The sequence below is a fragment of the Myotis yumanensis genome, unplaced genomic scaffold (genome assembly GCF_028538775.1).
Source record: "Myotis yumanensis isolate MYYU_CA2020_CCGP unplaced genomic scaffold, mMyoYum1.0.hap1 SCAF_3, whole genome shotgun sequence".
NCBI classification, from domain to species: Eukaryota; Metazoa; Chordata; class Mammalia; order Chiroptera; family Vespertilionidae; genus Myotis; species Myotis yumanensis.
In genome coordinates this window covers 119,205,826-119,230,170 of record NW_027223754.1, presented here as the reverse complement: position 1 = coordinate 119,230,170, position 24,345 = coordinate 119,205,826, and the positions used below count along the sequence as shown (strand labels likewise).

Below are 24,345 nucleotides of genomic sequence, written 5' to 3'. Positions count from 1 at the left end.
GTAAGTACGCAGGGTCAGGTTTGGCCAAGCCTTCCTGTCACCCCATCCTTCCAGATGGTGAGAAGGAAGGAGGTAGAGGCCACTGAATAGACCAAAAACTGTCCTCCCGATATAGTACTACCTCACTTGTTCTAATTCTGGTGATTGGGAAAGGTGCCATCACTCTGTATCTCTGTTTTCCTATCAGTGAAATGGGGCCAAAGCAATAAAATGTCAATATCATGTGGGCCAGAAGTCTAAATAATTACTATGCTGGTACAATTACATTTGAGCTACTCATTCATTCAACACATCTCTATTGCACACACACCATGCTCTACACCAGCAGTCGCCAACCGGTGGTCTGCAGACCACTGGTGGTCTGTGAGGTCCGAAAGGTTGGCAACTGCTGGTTTAAGGAAACTTTTGGAGCAGTGGTCACCAACCGGTGGTCCACGGACCACTGGTGGTCTGTAAGGTCTGAAAGGTTGGCTGCTCCATGCTGTCTGGGCTCTGGGCGTACAGCAGTGAACAAAATAGGTAAAGGTGCCTGCTTTTGGAGGCTTCCTTTCTGAGCGGGAAAGAAACATCTACTTAACATATGATAATAAACCCTATAACATATGAAAACATCATCTAAAAGAGTCGAATAATATTATCTCTGTAAACTTTTCACTAGAAATCTGTGAAGGCTAAGTGAAAATTCTGCACAAGAACATCCATGTGGCAAATGTGTTTTGAACATCTACTGACAACTACTCTGCTAGGATTTCTGAGGCTGCAAAGCTGGTTCCTGCTGTCAAGGAGCTTATGAATCACTGAGAGAATAAGAGAAGGGCCCAAAGGTTGGAGTGTAGCTTCTTTCAGGCACTCACCAGCTGAAGCAGAGGAGAGGAGGAGTGGGGTTTAGGTCCCATCAGTGCTGTGCTAGGCTACTGTGGCACTCTTTCCTGTTTTCCATAGTCCCTGTCCCCCACTATGCCCCACCCCCCAGACATCAGCAACCTGAGGGTTTCCCATTTTTCTAGATAAGTGTCTGAGCTCAGCCAGGGCTGGGTCTGTTTTTACAGTGCAAAATCTACTCTGTGATTACAGTTAAAAAGCCGAAATATTCACTTTTGATAAACTTGAAATGATCCTCCACTAGGTTCTGTAATTTAGGTTTTCCATCCAAGGTGGTGGGTGATTGATAGGTGCCTTAGTTCAAATAGCAGGAGATTTCCCTCCTCTCCCCGCTTGGAAATAAATGAAAAAAGTGTTTTATTATTAATTTGCAATTTATTGTCTTTGTTTGGAAAGTATGGTTTAGCTGTTCGTATCTATTCACTTGTGTTCATCTTGCTTTTCTTCCTTCTGCTCTCTGATGTCAATATGACCTGAGTACCACGGGGGAAATGGCTTTATGATTAGGGTCTTCTGGCCAAGGCAATATTTATTGGCCTCCAGTCCTCTGCAGATGAAGCTAGTTTACTTCTTCTGGGAGTCTGCCCTAGGATTCCTTTTCCTCTCTTTCCCTCCTTTTGACTAGCTGCCCCAGGAAGAACAGAAAAAAAGGCCTAGTTTTCTGGATCACTAGAAGGGGAGCACCAGTAGATTTACCACTCTTCCAGTTGGATGGGGCTTCTGGAATGCTCCAAGTTCTCTGCCTTGGCCCCAGTCATCAGAAAGAGGTGGGATATAGAATAGAAAAGAGACAGTTTCATTTAAGACAGCACCAATCAATTGAGTCAGTGAGATGGTCATAGATGTTCTTGGTCCTTCACTGTCTCATTGTTTTGGAGCAGCTTTGACTACTTATGGTCATGGGCCTGTTCTGAGCATCTGCACCTCTCATGAACTATGTTGATAGCAGGATGAGAGATGAGGAAGACAGTGATAGTAAGAGAGTGCTGTTGAAAAGAGTGTGAAGGTAGCTCATATAGGAGACAGAGGAGGCAGATGGAGAGCACCGTTGTTGAAATGCTGAGGAGACACTTGGGGTGCTTGCTGTGGGGAGAGGGCTTAGAGCCCAGCTGGGATGTCTTGGGGCTCTCTTAGTCCAACTTGGGTTGGGGGACAATGTCAGCTTTCTCAGCTGCCCATTGGGAAAATTAGTTTCTCATTCACTTGTCAAGAGCATTAACTACTGAAAAATGACTTTTGGTTTCTATGTTGTTTGTTAGGTCTTAGAATCTCATGCTTTGAAAACATGTCTTTGCACAGGTGGTTATTTTCTGGTCAGAAAATCCACCCACCCATCAGAATCTAAATCAGTTCTTGATTGCTATTTTTTTTTTAAAGTTTCTTTTTCTCTTTCTTTCTTTTCTTTTTTTTTTTTTTACAGATTAGAATTAAGTGCTTCTGTTAGTACTTTTTTTCATTTCTCACACCTGATTCCTCATCATGCTCTTTCCATCATGACTACCTCTTAATATAGACCTGTGCTGTCCAATATGGTAGCCACATGTGGCTATTTAAATGTAAATTAAATGAAAGTTAAAATGTAGTTCCTCAATTGAACTAGCTACATTTCAAGTGCTTAATAGCCACAATGACTGGTGGCTGCCATATCAGACAAACCAGAATTACAGGACATTTTCATCATTATAGACGTTTTGTTACACAGTGTGACTGTGGATTGTATGGCTTAGACCCACAACAGACACTAGTGTAGCCATTTTAATAGGAAAGATACTTAATACAGGGATATAAGGGCTTAGAAAGTAATTGGAAGGGTTGGGAGAACAGGCTCTGGCCTGGTCCTCCAGCAATGATTCCCAGAACAATACTGCAGAACTGGTCTGCTAAGAGGACTGGGACTCTGGGATAATTAGGAAGCTGGGGAATGTGGAAGTTGCTGTGCCAAGAGCTGGCTGTAGGATCCAGGGATCAGGAAGCCATGCCAGTGCCTTGCTGGCCCTGTAGTGGTGAAACAGATACACTCCCCACCTGACTTAATTTCAATTCAGTTCTTGAATTGGCCAACCCCTTAGTCACATCAGGAAGTCCAGCTACAGGGGAGACTGGAGACTAGTTTTTAGCTCTCCCGCCTTTGCAGGACAGGAAGGCACAGCAGAAGGAGGTTGGGAGAGCTATTGCGTTAGTCCACCAGTCCACTACATCTGCCACATGGTGCTGAGCCAGACCTGATTCTTCTCCGGATGAGCACTGCTAGGCTTGAAGTGGGCAGGGCCTTGGGTTATCTTCTAAGACCAAGACTAGCATCTTCCCTATCTGAGTTTCCTGGCTATCTTTGTAATGTACTGGGTAGGGAAGATTAATGACCTCCTGTTTTCTAGTTATTTGGCCTTTAATGGGCAGAGAAAGCATAGTTTCTGTTTCAGGTTGACTGCCACACTCTTAAAGGAAATGCAGGCCTCTTGTCACTACAACGAGATGACAGACAGTAAGAGCTAAATGGGCTTCTGCAAAGATCTTTGGTGACACCTGGCTTGAGTGAAAGCATTTCCTTTGCTAAGTGAGAGGATAGGACTTTAGGAGAAATGCATGTACAGTTCTCTCCTTTCCAGGGATGAACTGTTGTTTCTTGCTCTTCATATGTCAACATTGGTTGTAGTTGTATGCACAAAGGCTGGTCTTTAGTAGTGACCTCCTTTGTGCATGGCTGAGAAACTGAGGCTGAAGAGGGAAGCCATGCTGTTGAAGCAGGCCTGCAGCTCCGTGCCTTTTTCCACACAGGTGCCTAATTGGGGTTCCCTTTATGATGCCGGGGGTGTGGAATCTCTATTGAAGAGTAGTGTGGAGGCAGGGAAATGGGAAGCACACTGGCACCCACTGTTTGAACTCTCCTTGTTGAGATTGGGGAATCAGGGGTGGGGGTTTTGAGAAAGAATCACTTAAGCACCAACCTGAAATGTGAGAAGGAATCACCAAGCAAAGAGCAGAGGGAGCAAGTTAGGTTTGTGCAGAGGTACCATGATAGACAAGAGCTGAGCATGTCTGAGGGGTGAAGTGAGGCCCGTGTGTCAGGAGTGCATGGGACTAGGCCAAGAGACGAGTGAGATGAGCTCAGAGAAGTGAGCCAAGGCCCACCTATGCAGGCTTCATAAATTATGTAGAGTTCAGATTTTGAAGGGATTTAAATAGGAGAATGACAGTTCCTGATTTATGATTTCTATTTCTAAAAGGTCACTCTGGCATAGAGATTGGATTGGGGATAGGCAAGAGAAGTGAAAGAAATGTCAGGGGGCTACTGCAACATTCTGGGCAAAAAAATGGGTAGTGGCCTGCTCACAACCTCTTCCCTCAGATAGTCTCCCCCACTATCACCTCCAGGAAGTAAGTGAAGGGCCTGACTAAGCCCATTCCTTAGGGCATAGACTGGCTGACTCCAACAGTGTTGCTGAAGTCTACCTGTTGTCCACCTTCATCTTTATCATGTCATCACTGTTAATACACTTGTTAGCAAACAGATATTGAGCATTTTCTGGGATATGGCCCTGGATCAGGTTCATGGATAGAGATTGATTGAAGGGGAAAAAAATGAACCTTTTTATCATTGAACACCTTCTAGGTCCTCAGCACCACACCTTTTCCCAGGGGTGGAGGGGTGGGTACCAAGGAAGCATAAGCCGCTGCCTCCTGACTTGAACTCCTCCGTGGACCTTGCAGAGCAGAATGACCTGCAGCTGACCAGTTCATTCTGGGGTCTTAGAAAGTAATTGGAAAGGTTGAGAGAACAGGCTCTAGGCTGGGCCTCCATGCTGTTGGAGAAGCAGAAGCTACTGTGTGCAGGAGGAAGGAGCTGCTGCTATCTTCAGGCAAGCCTGGCTATTTGACAAATGAGAGTCATTTTCTTATGTATGAGAAAGAGATCACTGCTGTGGGCACCCACCTGTTTGTGTGTGGCCTGATTTGTTGAGCTGCTGCCCTGGGGCTCGTTCAGGGACAAGAGCATCAGTGGAAATAGTATGGTAAGGCAGGCGCCAGAGCAGACTTAAATCATGGCATCTTTTCAGCTGGCAACCAGCACTCAGAGCTTTGAATCAGCTTCATAATTTGAAAATTGATCTCTTTGCATTGGGTGATTTATTTTGTGCTAACAAAAGCCATCAAGGACACAATACTGCTTGCCTTTCATCCATGGCACTGCTCTGGATTAAAAAATGTTGAGTCTGAGATGGAGTTTTTTCATTTCTGGGATTCTTGTAGAATTGTGCCCCTTGTTGTGGTGGACCTGGTGGTACTCATAGAGCCTCCAGTCTGGGGGGCGGGGAAATTGCTTAGAGAAGAGGAAGCCAAGCTGGAACTTGGAGTATAGCCCTAGTGGAGGAGCCTCGAGGGGCCCCGCCTGCCTCACCTGGTGTGTGGCTTTGTGTGGCAGTGTCCTTAATCATGTCACAGGGCTACAGCAATGCTCAGAGCTGCCAGAACCAAAATACTGAAGGCTGTTTTCTTGTCTTCCAGCTGGGGAGAGCTTGAAATTCCATTTTTCCCCACGGGCTTATTCGTATGTGCTTTCTCCAGATGGTGTGCTCCAGAGAGGTCCTTGTGCTCTGGGAACGGTTCACAATGTGAATGAGGTCACCCATGGTGAGGGGTGGCTCACAAGGCAGCCGCCTACCAAGGCTTGGCTTTCAGAACCCCTCTCGGCTCTCTGGAGTTACGGCCATTTAGCCATGGTCTCCACACCCCACACACAGCCTTTCCAAGGCCATGGATATGCTTTCGTGCTGGTGCTTCCTGACTTCTTTCCAAGCGTTGTCCAAATACTCCTTGGTTTTCGGGACTGGCAGGTGGTGTGAGAGAGGGTGATTTATAATGCTTGGGGGTGAGTACAAAGATTAGAGTGTGAAGACAGTAGGACGGTGTGAAGTGTTGAGGGCTTGTGTGAAGAGAGAATGGAGGACTGGGAAGAATGATGGTTGGGACATGGCTGCTTTTACTTAGGTGAGGGACGAGAAGACAGTCCAGGAATAAAATAGTCTATTAAGCATTGTCAGTACCAAACTGAGAAGGAAGGAAAAATGATGATCTCAGATTGAACGGACACAGAATTGCAGCCCAGTCTGGTGAACCCAGTGAGACAAGAGATGAAGTTGGGCTCAGTCACTTCAATGCAGCAAATAGGAACAGGGACACCTTGCACTTTCATTCATCCCAAAGTTCCCAGGGTTACTAATAGGCTGTTCATGTAGTGGATGCTGTTCTGTGAAGATCATATAAACGATGTTCTTGGGATCAGAAATTCAACCTCTTCAACCTCAAGGCCCATAAACCAGTAGGAGGTGTGTGCTTTGTTTGTGGCCACATATGTGAGCACGCATGTGGGTATGTGTGTGGACTGTGTGTATGAGATCTGAGGAGGTGGAGGATAGTCTAGCATTTAACTGTGAGTCCTGTGTGTGCTGCAGAAATCTTCCATTGTCTCACTTTGTGACCTTTAATGAGTCATACGCTCCTTTGTTTTTTTATGTGTTAAATGGAGATATTCATGCTTGCTGGTTGTTAAAACAGTTCTCGTGCTCCAGGTGCCTTTATTAATTTCAATTCTCTCTTCTAATTTTTTCCTCTGGGATCTTATAAGAAAGGAGAAGGCACAGCCTTATTGGGGTCTTCCTAGCTCTATACTTAAGCTCCACGAGGTAAGTGCAGGGAAGTATGCGAGAGACAAGACTTGTAGGAAGTGCTGGGTTCTCCATGATTCTGACATTCTGGTTAACATCCTTTACCCCTGAGGGCATGGCAGCTGCCTGGAGCAGCTGGGGCAGAGGAAAGGCGGAGGGTGAAGGGAATATACTGTGCAAAGGGAGTCATTGTCATGTTGAGAATATAGCCATGGATTGAGTATAGCAAAGAGACAATTTTCTAGTCTTTAGGGGTTGGGAGTGGGGCCCTAATACTACAGGGACCAGATGGCAATAGTGCAGGAGGTAACTGTCGGGACAAGAAGTCAGTAGACCAGTTGGCACTAAAGAAGACCTGATGTGCTCATCTTGTATCATACAGGGTGGCAAATATGTGGCATCTGCAATACCATTCCCTACCCTTTGTGCCCTTGTAGACATCACTGATCTATCATGATATACTCTCCTGTTGTGCTCAGAACAGTCTTAGAATCCTTTAGGTACAGCATTTTGGACTGTGATTGGCATCAGAGTGGAAACTGGGGTGATGATGGAAAGGACCTGGACTTTGGAATCTGGCAGAAATGACACCCCAGCCACGTTTGAGCTTATGGCACTGGGCACACATATTAGCCAGGTGTTTTTTGGTTGTCAGGGACAGAAACTCAATTCAAATTAGCTTAATCTAAGTTACTTAAGTACTAAAACCAGAAAGCTTAAGGTAAGGCTAGCATCAGGCTGGATGCAGGAGCCCAATGATGTTGTTAGAGTCTGTCTCTAGAATAGATGTTCTCTGGGTGAATACGTTCTCACTGGCTGAGCTGGGTCATGTGTTCATCTCTGAACTGGTCCCTGTGGACAGGGCTGGTGGTAGGGATGATAGGGTCCAGATAGCAGGTCACACTGGGAGCAAAAGTTATCTTAAAGCCAAATGTAGATGAATCAGCCCCTGATAAGAGCTGGGGAGAGGTGATTGGCAGAGCACCAAGTTTTCATCTGAATCCTGGAAGGTTGCAGTGAGGAGAGGTAAGGGCTCCACTGGGTAACTGTTTCTGGACTCAGCAGCTTCCCTGGAAGGACCTTATGTGCACTGAGCAGAGAGGAGGATTATGGTGGGGGACTGGAAGTGATGTATGTGCAACTGGTCTGCCTGCTCCAGCCCCAGTCTTCCAGGCAACTGACATGGCATCCAGATGCCCAGCTCTCTGCCCACAGTAGCACCCCATTCCCTGCAGCCCCTCTTGATCCTGATGCACCTGGCCAGTTGACAGATCTCAAGGTCATGCTTCTGTTCTGGGGCATTCAGGTTTGGGCCCAGGCTGAGCTGATTACTCGGCAAACCTTGGAGGATTCTGGGGGAGGCCTCAGGCCAGCCAGAATATGTGTGGTATCTTAGGGACAGTCTTGAAGGCTCCAGAGCACTGCAGATGTCCCTACTCTGGACTTCACTGGTTCCTACTCAGGTGTCCTTCCTGCAGTGCCCTTCTACCCCACCCTGCCAACCTGTCACAGGAAGGGCTGGCTGGGTGGTTCTGGCTTGGAGTCTCTCATGTAGTTGCAGTCAGATGGTGACCAGAGCAGTTGGAGGCTGGCTGGGAATCTGTCCCTCTGCATGCGGTCTCTCTATGTAGGTCTGGTGGGCTTCCTCATAGCAACCAGGCTACCTTGCAGAGTGTTTGGCTTCCCTGAGGGTGAGCATCCAGAGAGAGTCGGGTGGATGCAATGTTATCGTCACTTTGGCTGTACATTGTTGGTCAAAACAATCACCAAAAGCCAACCCCATTTCAGGAGAAGGGTATATATATAGATCCTGTTTCTCAATGGGAGGCAGATGTCAAAAGATTGGCTGACATGATTTAAAACCATCACAGTCCCCTACCCCCTCCTATTAAACCAGCTCTCAATATCCTGATGGGTTTAAGGTACCTGGATGTAACCTTACTTTGGTCCAGCCCCCTCATTTTGTTTATATATATATATATATATATATATATATATATATATATATACACACACTAGTGGCCCAGTGCACGAAATTCGTGCACATTGAAAGGGAATTAATTAGAGGAAATATTTTAATATTGCTATTTGCTCTTTCCTCAGCTGTGATGAGGAAGCTGGGGTGACAGCCACACTGTCCCCAGAAGCCTGGGTCAAACACTGGAGGACCAGTTGGGGGCGTGACTGGTGGTGAATTGCAGCCAGCCCCGATGTCCAGGCAGGAGAGCGGGTTGGGGGACGGCGACTGCGGGTGGACCACTGCTGTCACGCCAGCCAGCCCTGGGTCGGGTTGCACACGGGTCGCCCACCATCCAGGTCACAGATAGCAGGCACGGATGGCAGAGGGGCAGGCCGGATGGCGCTGTCCCATCTTGCCTGCAGTATGCAAATTAGCCGCCATATTTGTTGGCGGTTAACCGCCATCTTAGTTGGCAATTAATTTGCATATCTCAGTGATTAGCCAATGGGAATGGTAGCGGTCATACGGCTAATTACCATGTTTCTCTTTTATTAGATAGGATATATATATATATATATATTTATTTATTTATTTATTTATTTTGAGCTCAAGTGCAGAGATTTGAGTGAATCAAACTCTTCAATTCTTTGGGCATTTGTCATTGATCCATGCAATAGCTCTCTTATTCACTTCATTCATTCATTTTTCTTTTTATCTCCATATCCAACTTCCATTTTCCTCCTCACCTTCCTTAAACAATCAGCCATTCTCTTTAATGAATATCATTTTATTTATTCTTATATAAATGTATTTTAATTTACATATATTGCATTGTGTATTTTCCTTTTTCTGTATCCTGCCTTTCTCTCGCACTGTTTCTGAGATCCATATATGTTATAATACACATCTTTATGTCATGTCTGTCAAAATGAGGCAATGAGACTAGAGAAGGGGAATGACAAATGCAAGGTCACACAGCTGAACCAGGACTAGAACAGATTTCCGGACTCTCTTTTCTCAGCACCACACACTTGTGTTTCCATGTTCCCCTTCCAAACTGCAATAATTTGAAATAAGGTTTCTAAGTAATTGTGAATCTGGGATCCAGAGCATATCACAAGCTCTACTGTTTTCTCCCTGGTGACTATTGTCCTTTTTACTCTTCTGCAGGTTCCAACTATGGGAGCCCACGCCCAGCTCATGCCAACATGAATGCCAATGCAGCGGCAGGGCTTGCCCCCGAGCACATCCCCACTCCAGGGGCGGCCCTGTCTTGGCAGGCAGCCATTGATGCGGCCCGGCAAGCTAAGTTGATGGGAAGCGCTGGCAACGCGACCATCTCCACAGTCAGCTCCACTCAGCGGAAGCGGCAGCAGTATGGGAAGCCCAAGAAGCAGGGCAGCACCACTGCCACACGCCCACCTCGTGCCCTGCTCTGCCTGACTCTGAAGAACCCCATCCGGAGGGCATGCATCAGCATTGTCGAATGGAAATATCCTTTGTGCCTTGGTCTGGGCAGAGTGTGTGCCCCAGTAGGGCCAGCCCCCCAATACCTACCAGCCAGTGGGCTGTGTTGTCCCTGCTGAGCCTGTAAGTGTTATCTGACCTGTTTTATCTACTGGGGCACTGTAAAATGCAGAGTTCCAGGTGCAGTTCCAGACTTGATGAATCAGAATCTCTGGGGATAGGACTTGGAATCTGCTTGTATAACAAGCTCCCCAGGTGTTTGTTTCTCTGTATGTTTTTTCATATAATAAGCAACATTTGAGAAAATGAGCCTATGAGATTAGGACATATCATCTTACCTAGCTGAGCTTGCCCAGGGACCCATGTGTTAGGTTAAGTGGTTTCATGCTGCTACTCCACAGCCTTCTTTTCCTACCATGTCATGGCGCTGGCATAGTTTCATGACCTCCCTCTCTCTAGGGCAGTGGTTCTCAACCTTCCTAATGCTGCGGCCCTTTAATACAGTTCCTCATGTTGTGGTGACCCCCAATTTCATTGTTACAAATTGAAAATAATTAAAGCATAGTGATTAATCACAAAAACAATATGTAATTATATATGTATTTTCCGATGGTCTTAGGCGACCCCTGTGAAAGGGTCATTCGACCCCCAAAGGGGTCGCGACCCTCAGGTTGAGAACCGCTGCTCTAGGGTGAAGGAGCCTAGGAAATGCAAGACGGTGGTGGTCAGGGATTGCAGCTCTTGGTACAAGGCCTTGGACAGTGAATCTCAACCTTCGCTGCACCTTAGCATCACCTGGAAAGCTGTTAACAAAATACAGGTGCCTGAGCTTCACCCAGCATATTTTTAAAATTCTCCAGATGATTCTAATGTGCAGTCAAAGTGGAGATTCTGGCCTGCAGTGTTAAACACAGAACCACTCTGTATGGAAACTAGTGACCGGGTCTTTGAGAGAAAATGGCTTTCTCTGAAAGGTTGGGCTCTCACTGTAGAGTCTCAGGCGCCTTGACATCGTGGGAATTGTGGGTGGAGCTGGAAAGGACCTTAAAGATCAGTAGGTCCACTCCTGACTTTCCCTAGTGATGACATTGAGCCCCACGAAAGTGACTCTCAGGGTCATATGGTTGGTGACAGACAGGACTAGAACCTGGTATTGTTGGGCATTTTTATAATAAGAAGTCATTCAGGCTGGGCTACTGTGGCTCTGAAGGTTCAGGATGGGAGTGTTAGGTTTCATTCATGAATTTCTATGGAAAAATTTAAAAGTCTTGGGTATGGTTGAAAGGCCAAAGAAGATAACTCAGGGAGAGAAGAAAGCTTGTATTTAGGCAATTACAAATGTTAGTTCTACAAATGTTTGAACTCCTGAACTAAAAAGTAACTTTAAGAGATGCAGTTCAAGCTGAGTGGCTGCTCCACAGCTGGCCAGTCTGTCCTGAGTGGCCAGGTGTGGATCTGGTTCTCAGATGACTGGGCAGGAGGCTCGGCTTTGTTCGCCCCATCAGGCCACTGTCAAAGCTGCTCTCTCAGAATTGTGGAGTTGGAGGGCTGGGGGCCCTGAATGTCAGGCTTCTCTAGAGATGGGGGGCACTGGGGCCCGGAGAAGCCACAGAACTTTCCCAGACCACACAGCTGGCAACTGACAGTGGGGTTTCAAATCCAGGTTCCCCAATTCCCAAATCCATGCACTTCCTACAGCCCACAACCCCATAGCACAGAAGAGAGGTACTAGGGTGGATGTTCAGGGGATGCCATCCAGCCCCACTGGGACACAGTGGGACCTGGATCTGGGGCCTGAACACCCAGCCCATCATGGCCTTGCCACCTGAATCCCCAGAGCTTCAGTTTCATCATCTCTAATGCAATAACCATAGTTGCGCCTCCCAAACGTTAGCAAGGGCTGCAGAATCTGCGCGTGTGGAAGCACGCTCAGAAAATCTACCTTAGGAGACGTTTCATGAGTGCTAGTTAACCTCCTGGGATGCATGGGTCCCTGGTGCTGGTGCCATACAAAGCCTGGGGAGAAGGGGAGAGAGGAGAGGCAAGAGTAATATACAGGGTAGGTGGGGGAAGAGTGGTCAGGTCCAGTATGCCAACTGCGGGCCTCAGCCACCTCATTGCACTGCTCCCCACATACTTGGGCAGAGGGGTGCTGCAGCCACTCTCCATGGGTATGTGTCCTCCATCCACAGGAGAGGAAGTAGACCCAGTCTTGGTAGGTGGTTGGTGGCATTTCCAGATAGCCTTTGAAGGGTAGCTGATGGGTAAGGAGATGGCTTGGTGTACTAGCCAGTCAGTGCTCTTGAAAGAGTGGAATTTGATGCTGTCATTAAGAAGAGAAGGCAGTTTAAAAAATGATCTGGGTGTCTTGGGTCACTGAACACTTCCAGGCCTTACCTGGTCCTCCACAGCTAATAGCTTTTCTTATCTGCCTGACTGGTTTCTTTACTCATAATCTTCCCCAGCTGTAGCCAGTACTTTTAGCATAAGGTGATGGATGGATAACTGGATGGGCAGGAGGTGGAACTTACAGTGCAAGAAACACCCCAAATGTAGCCCTCTCCCACTCTGGGACCAAGCTGACATTCTGAGGGCTGGATGTGTGAGGTCTGGCCTAGTTGAGTTAATGTGCCCTTGCCCCGGGGGCAGTGAAGGAGCACAGAGGATTAGATGATGGGAACCAAACTGACCAGCCTTTGGGCTGAATGTCACTCTCCTAAGCAGGTGGGGAAAGGCTAGGAGGGAAGAGGAATGTGTAGGAGGGCTAAAAGAACTAACTTCCTTAAATGCTTCAGGGTAACTTCAGGATAGATCAGTGTAGAGTTGTCCTTACAAACCCAGACCCTGGAGCCAGGCTTCCTGGGTTTGAAGCCATCCTTCCACGACCTCTGTGACTTTGGACAAGTTAACCTTTAACCTTTCACTTAGAAATGAGAATAATAATTGTGCATTCCACTCAGGATATTTATGTAGAGCAGTTAGAACAGTGCCTGGTACAGAGTAAGTTCCCAATAAATGTTAGCTATGTCCTTCCTGTTGCCATCACCATTGTCATCATCAACATCACCACCATCATCACTTGTTCCTTGGCCAACTCAAGGAGCAGCAGGCGTGTTGGAAAAGATGAGTCAGTAGGTCTGGTTCTGATCCTGGCTCTGGTATTTCCCAGCTTGGGGTCTGGGAGAGGTTGTTTTATTTTCTCTGTCTGTCAAGCTGGGAGGTTGGACAGGCCGAGTGCATGCTTTATTTTTTACATCAAGTCACAGAAAATGGCAACTTTATGAAGTATGCTCGGTAAATGCATCCCCAGTTGCACCCATATGGCCAAGGGGGATCAATAATGAGCACACTGGCTGGGAAGCCTGGACTAGATTATCACTAAGATGCCTTCCCGGCTCGGGGTCACCTGTTAACAGAAGTTAGAGGCCATCTATGACAAGGGAATGTGCGCTGGACTGAGAGGTCAGGGAATTGGGTTTTAGTCCTGGCTGGTCAGGACCTGCTGTGGGGTCTGGGAAAGTTTCTTAGGCTCTCTGGGCCTCAGAGGTTTGGACTAGCTGGTTTTTAAGTCTTTTCCTGCTTCAAGATATGAATACAGCTTTCATGTGCTGGGAGAAGAAGCTGGTTCCTTTCCTCAGGAAGTCCCATCCTCTCCTTCCTCCTTCCTCAGACTCCATGGACTAGGCCAGTGGTCGGTAAACTCATTAGTCAACAGAGCCAAATATCAACAGTGCAACGATTGAAATTTCTTTTGAGAGCCAAATTTTTTAAACTTAAACTATATAGGTAGGTGCATTGTTATTAACTTAATTAGGGTACTCCTAAGGCTTAGGAAGAGCCACGCTCAAGGAGCCAAAGAGCCGCAGTTTACCGACCACAGGACTAGGCTGAAAACTTGGCAGTGTCAGGGGTTGGGGGAGGTGGGGCTGGAAGAGCAGAAGCTAGGAGCTTCCTCTGAAGCCTCCCCCTTGTGGCCATTAATTGTGGGTGCAAGACGTGGGGGTAGTATCACTGGAGCTCATTTTCCTCCCGAGGTTGTGTCCTGCCCTGATGTGTTGATAAATAAATCCAGGCACAGGATCCCCGAGTGCACTGCTGCTGGTGCGTGGGTCTTGGCTTGTCCTGCTGGATCCCGGCACATACCAAGGGAAGGGGGAGAGGACCTGGGACGTCAGCCTTTTCCCTGGAAGCCAGGCCCTGCAGGGTTCTACATGGAGCTGTGTCTTAAAGAAAAGGCAGTTCCCACCCTAGAAGCACAGTACACATGCTACCCTGCTCTTGGGGGTCCCGAGTCCTTGGCCATCTTCAGGTTCTCTAGAAGTTATCAGAGAATAAGAGAGAAGAAAAAAAAAAAGGCATTCTGAACTTCAAATTAAAAGAGTAAAAATAAAATCTCCAAATTTCAAATGAAAAATCTTAAAGTCTAGTAGTGTCTGCCTTCAATCCCCCTCTGTCTGCCTCTCCCCTCCCAAGCTTGAGTCCCTGGGTGGCAGCATGAAACCACAAGGAGAGGGGTCGTGGGATCACAGGTCCTGACTGGAGAGGCCCTGCTCTTGAAAAGCAACCTGAGCACACATGAGGGAAAATGAAGTCCAATGCAATCTAAATAAATAAAAGAAGGAGAAAAAGTTTTTAGAAATCTGTGTTTACTCTGGCACGCGACAGGCCTCCACTGCTTTTGACATATTAGGAAAAATTTTGGCGGGGACCCATTGGAAGTACTTAAAAAGGCATATGTTTCTTTTCAAAATACAAGGGGCTTGGAATGTATTGTTTAAACAAAATTCTTATGAATCTTTGATTCATTTAAGAATATATATGTATGTTTGTTTCACTTGTGCTTTCTGCAACAGTAACTTCCTTAACTCCCTTCCTCAGACCATTTGAAATCATTATTTTACTGACTATTTTTGCCAATTGTGTGGCCTTAGCGATCTATATTCCCTTTCCAGAAGATGACTCCAACGCCACCAATTCCAACCTGGTAAGTCCACCATCCCAAATCCGCGCTTCTCTTCCTTGGTGGAGGACCGACTTGATCACGCCGATTCAGGTCGGAATGTGGGAGAGCAGGGAGGTTTGCGGGAGACATGCCTGCGATGTGTACGTAGCACTGCTGTGCTGAGGTCTTGGGGCTGTTCTGCTCTTGATTGGAAGCAGCACTTGTCTTATCATAGCCTGTGTTTAGAAAGAATATTCCGGCTAGGTGATAGTGCGCGTGTGCATGCGGGTTTGCTCACAGCAGGTCCTCTGCGTGCTGCCACATGCGGCATGTGTTATAGGGCAGGTGTTTGTGGAGTGAACTTTTATTCTCTGATCTTTTGTTGTATTTAGGTGTCTCTGTTCATTGGTAGGGCTTGGTCAGGTGGTCTGTAGTATCGCATGATAAATAATTTCTAGGAAGCTTTTAGGGAAGTTTGCTTTTGCAGCCAAGATATATTATTTAGTTAAAAGGGTTTTATTTTCTTGGGAAAGGCAGCTTTCCATTTGGACTGTGGAGAGGCCAGTGCTGGAGGTTTGGGGTTAGAATTTGTCCATGGAAAAAGCATGGGGAGTGTTTACTTTTGGCTGAGCATGAAGTCATTACAGAGGCCCTTGCTCCATCTGGGCATGGGAGGAAATGAGCTCTGGAATGCGGCTGGCAAAACTGGGGCACATGGGGATGCCTCCGAGACAGGCGCGCAGGAAAATCCTGTCTCTCCTTCCCCGGCAGAGACACCTCATGTCTGTGATTCCCATCTTCCCACATCACCAGCACCTTCCCTTAATGAATGAGATTGGACTGTCCTATGCAATCGTTTCTAACAGAAGCTGCGGGGTTTCAAAGTTCTCCTTTCCATTGTTGCTGGCACTGATGACATGATGAGTGTAATTCTTTTGCTTTTTCACCTTTGACTTTTTTTTAGCCCTTCAGCAAATAAATCTGATGCACACTTTAAACTTCTCTGCCATTTCCCAGTTTTAGGGTTAGCCCCCACTCCGTAGTGGGCAAGGTGTTCGTAGTGAGCCAGGCTCTGTGTGTATGGCTTGGCTGGGGCTGTGCTGGGGCTGTGCTGGGACAGGTTGCACAGCGGGCCAGCGAGCACTGAGCGATGACACGGCCGGAGTCAGCAGGCAGAGCATTAGCTGCAATCCACGCAGCCTTCTGAGGTGTGACCTTTCCCTTAACAGTTGAGAAATCATTACTGTGTCAAAATAAATATAAGCAAAGCATCTCCCAGATGGCCCTTGGAAAGGCAGGCACTCCTTCCATCCACGGCACAACTTCTTTTCCGTGTGCGCATGCCCTCCCCCGAGACCCCTGCCCCCTTCCCCCGCCATGGTCCTCCAAAAACCCTGTAGCTGAGCACTTAACCTGCAACTTGAAAAAAAAAAAGAATCCATGTGCTGTTCTGAAGCCAGTGAAGCTTTGAGTCTACTCTAGGCCAAAGCAGTGCTGAAAGTAGGTAGAGGAGTTTGGTTTTGTCTCAGGCTCCAGAGATGGCCCCATAATAGCCTGCACCACAGAATTCACAGGAGGATCAGCAGGGCCACCTGGGGAGCTGCACCAGCTGGGAACCAGGGCTGGCAGATCCATGAACCCCCTGCCTCTGGAAGCAGAGGGGACAGCTGGAGAGCAAAGGTCGTGATGGATTACTCGAGCTAGAATGAGGTTGCCAGGTACAGAGAATGCTGAGGGACCGCAGTTTTTAAAATCACATCCCAGAGTGATGGAAGTGCTCTAAAACTAGATGGTTGCACAACTGTGTAACATGTAACTAAAGCAGGAAAAGAAACGTAATTAAAAATCATTGCGTTGTGTATTTACAAAGGGTGAATTTTATGATATATAAATTACACCTCAATAAAGCTGTTTTGTTTGTTTTTTAAAAAGAATAACACCAGCATGCAAGGCCAAGCTTCTCAAGGCCTCCCAGCGGCAGGCTTCTCTATTCCTCCATTCCTTCCAAACGAAGGGTTAGGTAGGTGGAGGGAGAGAGGTGGTGGAGGCAGCCAGTGAACTTTGTCAGTGACGTTGCTTTAGGAATTGGGGGTGCAGAAGACAGAAGACAGTGCAGGAGGGTTGAAAAGGGGCTTCTAGTTGCTAAGGCAGTTCCCACCTCTTTCAAACCATGGGTTAGGCAGCGATTTACTAAATTAAGGAAGTGTGCTCAGGTCTCCTCCATCTGAAACACACACACACACACACACACACACTGCCCTAATTCTGCTAACTCTATCCTTGAACTTCCTTTGATGGGAATGTATACAAATTAAAAACATTATTTTTTAAGGAAGAGGCTGCATTTGTTATCGCTGCCAGTTCAATTTTGCTCACTCCTCAGCTCCTTGCTCACTGTCTTCCATCCCATCTCTGGAATGTAATAGAGATGGATCTCAGTTGGCAAACTCAGCAGGGAAAGAAATGTAACTTTTTTGTTACTTTCCTATAACTGAACATAATGTCTGACTTGGGGCTTCATTTGGCCTGGTGGCATCAGCCTCATCTCTGTAATGCAGGGCTCTCGGTCTCTTCCCTGGAGTCGTAGCTTAGTCCCAAGGGCAGCTCTAGGGCCCTGCAGCAGGCTCTTGGCACAGTCAATCCACACTATTAGAATGGCCTTGTCCTTCGTGGTCTTTGATCCGTGCAGGCAGTGTGGTCTCTTGTTCCCCAGCACAGTGCCTCTCCAGTTCTCGATCTCTCTGTTGCTTCTGGGACTGTGGGAACGGGGAATATGGGAGATTTCAAGTGCCCTTTTGCAAGGACATACTCAGGGTCTCAATCATTTTTGTTTCCTTGCTGATGCTTCCCCGTTTGCCATCTTGGGACCTTTGTTTGGGAGAGTCGCCTAATAGACTCCTCGTGTGGTCTATTCCAGACTGTCATCAATGCCCTGACCTACACTTGAACTTCAAAGTCACATTCTGGCTCCTGTTCTCTGCTCTTCCACTGTGTCATACCTTCCCTGTGGCAGTGAAGGCCACTGACTAGATGGGGGGCCACGGGGTCAAGGAGTATTAGAAACCCCTGAAACAACCAAGCAATATCCACATCAGCTTATAGATTGGGGTATTATTCTGCTCCACGGACATAATCAATACCAGTGTTTTGGTCTGGGCCTTCCACTCCCTCTTTCTCTCCACAGCATCTTACGTTATCAAAAGTTTCTTTGCAAAATTCTTTGATCCCTCTGCTTCGGTACATAGTTAATATTAAATCTCCTCCTGTCTCTCTTACCACTTTTTTTTTCTGTTTCTCCTAGTTTCTCTCCTGCTTCTACAGAAGCTTCTACAAGGGTTCTCTCTGGGCCCATTATTTTCTCTTTCTATACTCTGCCCTTAGTGAGCCCAGCTGCTTCCACAATTTTATATTCCCTTTCTAGGTAAGTTGTTCCTGGACTTATGTCTCCAACTCCAAGCTCTTCCCAAAGGCCTAGACCAGTTTTTTCTAGAGCAGAGAGGCCTGAAGATCAGTACAGTGATGCCTAAAACCAGCTTGGTTATTATAACCACCTGGAGAACTTGAACCATATGGACTCCTATGCTTTGGTAGCTCTGATTCAAATTTAGTAGTTCTGGGACATGACTTAGGAATAATCTTTTAAAAAATTCCTCATTGGTGGTGGTGGGTGTGGGTGGGTGCTAATGATCAGTCAGGTTTGAGAGCTACTGGTCTGTTGGATAGAGCAGAATTTGAGTTGGGCAGGCCTCCGTCCAAATCTTGGCTTCTCTCCTTTGTAACTGAATCTTAATCTGAAGTTCTTTAGTCTTTCTTGACCTCAGTTCCTCAGCCTGTTAGATGGAGGGGACAGTCCTTCACAGGGTTCTGGGGAAGAGTATAAGGCAGACAGTGACCATAAGTACCCAGTTGTAAGTGCCAGGATGTCTTGCAAACATCCATGCCAAGAGCCAGGACGATGTTTGGGAGACTTAAAGAGGCAGACCTTGTATCTAACAGGGAAGATAAACATGGTCTTATAAGAGGTCCGAATGTCAGGGAGAAGGCACTGATTTTTTTTTTCTATTGGGAAGGGACTAAGAGAAGACTTCACATGGGAAGATACATGTGAATTGCATCTTGCAAGAAGAGGTGATTTCCAGACCAAAAGGGGCAGGGGTCTGCCCATGTGCAGAGGTCTAGTTATTGTGCCCTTGATGACCAAAGGATGGGGTACCGGTTTCCAGTGAATGAAAAGAGCCAGATGATGGCTCATGCCAACAGTCAAACTTAATTGCAGGTGATGAGGAGACCCTGGGGATGTTCAGAGCAGGAGAGTGCTGGGTCCAGAGGTATATTTTAGAAAGGGTGCTCTGTAGAAAGGGTGCGGCTTGAGGGAGGTGGCCCAGAAGGAGATGAGAAAAGGAAACTGCAGAAGTCCAGACGATCCTGACAACAGGGATGGAGAGGGAGTGGTGGATTTAGGAGGTAAACTTGACGGGACTTGTGACCAGTTGGATGTTGTTGACAAAGGAGAGAGCTGACTCCCAGGATGGTGATGTGCGTAACCAGGTGCCATTAGCCAAGAGAATGTCTTCAGGTGAAAGGTCACAGTTGAGGGGAAGGGAAGGTGGGGTACAATTTGTGATTTGTTAAGTGAGGAGTCCGTGGAGTGTGCAGATGGAAATGTACAACAGTCAGTAGATACAGGTCAGGAGCTCAGGAGACGTTCATGCCAAAGAGAGAGACTAGGGGAGTAGGAGGGTGGATGAGAAGGAGTCACAGACCTGGCTCCGAGCACCTGTGTCGGGGTGGAGAGTAAGAGAGGCGACCTCCATGGCTGAAACCCCAAAAGCACCAATGTGTGCAGAGTGGGTGGAGGAAGAGGAGCCAGTAGAGGGCGTGAGGAAGGGCTGGCCTGAGAGGTAGGAGGGGGAAATCTGAGAGAGAGGACCCTTAGAAGCTAGGGGAACCGAGTGTTTAACAATATAACAGAGGGACTAGTTGCTAGTTCAAACTCATCTTTATAACAACTCAACGTGCTTACAAGAGGACTGGCTTGACTATGAGCAGCAGCTGGGCTCAGGGCTTGGTGTAGGATGAGAGGACGTTTGCAGCCTTGCTGAGGCCCTGGAATAGTAGGTGCATAATGACTGTTTATTGAGCTTCAGTGACTGAAACATTTGTCTTATCATGCCATAATGTGGTCCCCAAATCATTTAAGTACCCCTAAAATGAAGCTTGAGAACTCCCCCATTGCTTTTATAATACTTTTATATTTTTTAAAATAATTGCTATTGCAGAGTCCTTCTCTGAGAAATAGTGAAGGAGAGATGATGATGCACCAACAGCTGTGGTTCTCAAACCTCAGTGCACAAGAATCATGTGGAGAGTTTGGTTAAATGCAGTCTCCCAGGCCCGGTCCCCAGAGCTTTCCATTCTGCGAGTCTGGAGTGGGCCCTGGAGTCCACATTGTTAACAGGTTCCCCTGGTGCATTTGATGCCGGGATCAAGGACTGCTCTTTGAGAGTAGTGACCTAGGATGTGGCCATCGTATCCACCTCCACCTCACACTCTCCTGTCTTCTCTCATCTACCCACCGCTCTCTCTAGGAGAAGGATGAGGTGTGTCACCTGCCCAGAGGTTTCCCACTGTATTGAGTTCAAGAATAACCTATGCAGCAAAGCACACTCACATGTTGGAATTACACACACTTGCAAATTCACATCTGTCCTTACCTTGGCTCATGCTTTTTCCCACAGCACTTTCCTTTCTTCCACCTACTTAATATAACCCCCCCATGTGTTTTTCTAGTGCTTGCTTTCTTCTCTTTCCAAGAGGTGAAAAATATTTCAGTATAGAATTTTTAAAGATCTTTTTCTCATTATTTACATAAAAGTCTGTTCGTTTTATGCTCTATCTAACATATGCTTTTGCACCCAAATCCATCATCTTTGTTCTTTTCCTCATGCTAGTGAAGCATAATGAAACCTGAGCTGGCCTGTGACATGGTGTTTCTTTCTTTATTACTCACAGTCTTGTTATTGGCAATGACACTTACTATGCAGTACATCATTTATAATATAGCAACTGTAAGCCCATTCTACTAATAGCTGGTACCTAGGAGGTAAATTGTATGATGTCTGTTGAACAACCTCTGTAAGCAGAGCAACCTTATTGTGTGTGGAAAACTCCCAGTTCTCTGCAAACCCCAAAGTCCACAAAGGCTTGGCTTGAGTGAAATATTAAGAGGATATATTTGGCATTTGACCTTGTGCAAAGAACAGTGCTGTGTACTTTCTGAGCAAGAGCCAGGCTTTAAGCGGAGGTGGAGAACAGAAGGGAAGGACTAGTTTTGGGACTGGCTTCTCTTCTCCTTAGGCATGTGAAAAGAGAGAGCTCAAGTGTAATGAGTTCATCAGGGGCTCAAGCTAGGTTAGGAAGGAGGTGGGGTGTCCGGTTCCCCCCCCCCTTTTTTGTTGCTGTGAAATTGGGGCAGTAAATAAGAGTGGCATGGTAATCAGGTTGTGAGGATTAAATGAGTTGACAGAGGTAAAATGCTTAGAAAAATGCCTGGCACAGGCAAATATGTGTTCTTTCAGAACTCAAAGACCAGCCCCTCTGCCTGGTTCCTAAGGTTAAGTCAGGATCAGTGGCACTTCAAGCTGACTTTTGCCTCGGAAGGGTGGGAGAAGAGACCCCAAAGCTCTTGTTTCTGGCAACTAATCCAGGAAGACTGGTGTGTCTGTGCACACCTCAGCGTTGTTGTCACGCTACTACACAGCAGTGGGGGAAGCAGACATGCATCTGTGGCGAAAGATGAGTGCAAAAGGAGAGCCCTGAGTGGCCTGTGGGGACCCCACCCTCTCCCCCACAGGTGGAACAATCCTGCTCATAGTGCAGGGAGCTGGGCACTGTGAAGGTTCCCCCACTCCCAGGCAGTGCTGGATTGAAGACGCTCCCACGGGGTCCTGAATTTAGACCACCAGGAGTTCTGAGATGAGTCTGAGGCCTTCCTACCAGGCTCTGAGAAGGATATGAGGCCCAAGTCAGAGCCTTTACTTGACAAGTGTATAAAAATGCCAGTTGGGGTATCCCTAATCTTCCTGCCGTGAGCAGTGATTTCTTTTATAATCAGGTTTGCCTAAGAGCATGAAGTCTTTGTGGGGCTCTCATGCATCAACAATAATGATCATAACAAAAGGAGATTTATTATTACTCTCTTGTATGTGTTATCCTTAATGCACCAGGCACACACAGTGCAGAAATACTAAGGTTATAAAATATACTAACAGATAATTGCAGATAATAAGCCACATGGCTATTGTATCATATGCTAATTCTCTCTGCTGATGGTGAGAGGTGGGGTGACGGGGAGAGGGAGGCAGCAGTGGAGTGTGTCTTTAGATGAGAGAATTAGGTTGAAACCTTCTATTGGGAAAACTGAGTAAATCTCCCCTCTGGGGTTCTGATTGAACTGCCCGAGTGGGACCTGGACATGGGTATGTCTTAGCCATTCTGAAGCCAGGGTGGCAGGGGCTGACCTAGGAAGCAAGACCAGAAATATGTGGTCTGAGGTCAGTCACTTAACCTTTCTGTGTTTCTTCTGGCAAGTGGGAGTAATAAAACTTGCTTAGTCATAATAATTACCTTTATTGAGTGACTCCCAGGTGCCAGTGCCTTGCCTACAATATTTCTAATGCCCACGACAATAAATCATATGATCTCTTTATTTGTTTACTTGAGGGTAGAGAACTTACCCCTCTCGTTCACTGCTGTGTTGCAGGGTCTTGAGCAGTCACTGGCACATGCCAGGCTCTTGTACATATGTGTTGCGTGAATTAATGGGTGAGTGAGTGAACCCTGCCAGGTAGTGAGCTTGTATTTCAGATGAGGCTACAGTATCCCAGAGAAGTAAAGTGACTTGGTGAGTGAGTGACAGAGCTGTAATTTGAACTCAGGATTGTATGGGCCTTTACTTGGGCTATTGGCTTTGTTCTCTGGCGTATATAGCATAGAATGAGGTAGATGTAAAAAATGTTTTAAATATGTATTTTATTGATTTTTTACTGATTTTTTTTCAGAGAGGAAGGGAGAGGGATAGAGAGTTTGAAACATTGATGAGAGAGAAACATCGATCAGCTGCCTCCTGCATACCCCCTACTGGGGATGTGCCTGCAACCAAGGTACATGCCCTTGACCGGAATTGAACCTGGGACCCTTCAGTCCGCAGGCCGACGCTCTATCCACTGAGCCAAACCAGTTAGGGCTAAAAAATGTTTTAAAGAATTAAGCACATTGTCACAGGTATTAAATAAAATACTTTTTTTTCTTTTCTTTTTTTTTTTCCTCCTGTGTGTGAAAGTGCCTGGGCTCTCTGGACCAGGCAGGGTGTGTGCCACCTTTCCAGCCCTCCCTGTCCCAGGCAGCTTGAGGAATGGTGTTCGTTGGAACACACTGTGGTAAATATGCTATAATAATACAGTGGGCTACAGCCACAGACAGAGGAGAAAACCTGTGCCCCAAGGACTGATGCCGTAGGACAGAGGACAGAGCTGGGAGTATGACAGGAGAGGTTGCAAGGCCAGTGTAGCAAAGGAGGCCAGCAAGGCCCACCAGGTCCTGCAGGAGCAGGTGTTCCAGACGGGAAGGCAAACTCCCTGGTGAGAGTTGTGCTTCATCTAATCAGCATAAATCCATGAGGGCCTGGGGCATTGGTTTGACTCAGTGTTTCCTCATTAAATATTTCAGAGAAGACATTGTTTGCTCCGCCTTTGCCAGCAGGTGGGCAAGAGGAGACAATGCTTTGAAGTCTAAATATGGTGATTCCCCTTGCTCCCTTTGTACCCATCTGTACTAATTTTGGAGGGAAATGTTTCATATATAGTCACACTCCTTGTAATGGAAACCCTTTCATGTCCAAATGCCTTTTAATTTGAGTATATTTGAAGAAAATCTTTCTAGAATATAAAATACAAATCCCTGAATCACATAAAATAAAAATTCTGAACACATTTCATCCTTTTTCTGGGAGTGCACAGTCATTAGAAATTTCAGTCATCGAAACTCCTGTAATACTGGGAGGCCATTGGGAGGGCGGAGACACCTCCAGATGGTCCAGGTACACTGTTTGGACATGATTGTCATACACCACCTCTGGGGTTGGGGTGGTCTGCCTGTGCCAGTACTGACCCTTTTAATTTGCTGCTCCCTCTTTCCTGTGGGCTTGGAAACCAGGTGACCAAATCCATTATAATTATGTGCAAAGCAAGAGTAAACAGATTCTAAAAAGAAAAAAGAGTAAATAGATTCTGATTGAGGAGACACACTTATGAATAAAGTGCATTAGCTTTAATTTATGGATTTTATGACATTGATTTTGGCTTCTCAGAAGCCTTCCTTCTCTTTATTCCCTTTGTTCTTACTGGTTTTGCTATGATTGAAGTAATTAGATT

At 46.6% G+C, this 24,345-nt stretch overlaps 1 protein-coding gene across 1 annotated transcript in view; it reads left to right on the top strand.

Moving 5' to 3' along the window:
- Positions 1-24,345, top strand: part of CACNA1C (calcium voltage-gated channel subunit alpha1 C) — a 691,490-nt gene that overhangs the window by 141,687 nt on the left and 525,458 nt on the right. The window contains exons 2-3 of the mRNA XM_070409470.1: positions 9,676-9,998; positions 14,852-14,956. Of these exons, the coding sequence (XP_070265571.1) occupies positions 9,676-9,998; positions 14,852-14,956 (428 nt within the window). The remainder of the gene's footprint in view (positions 1-9,675; positions 9,999-14,851; positions 14,957-24,345) is intronic.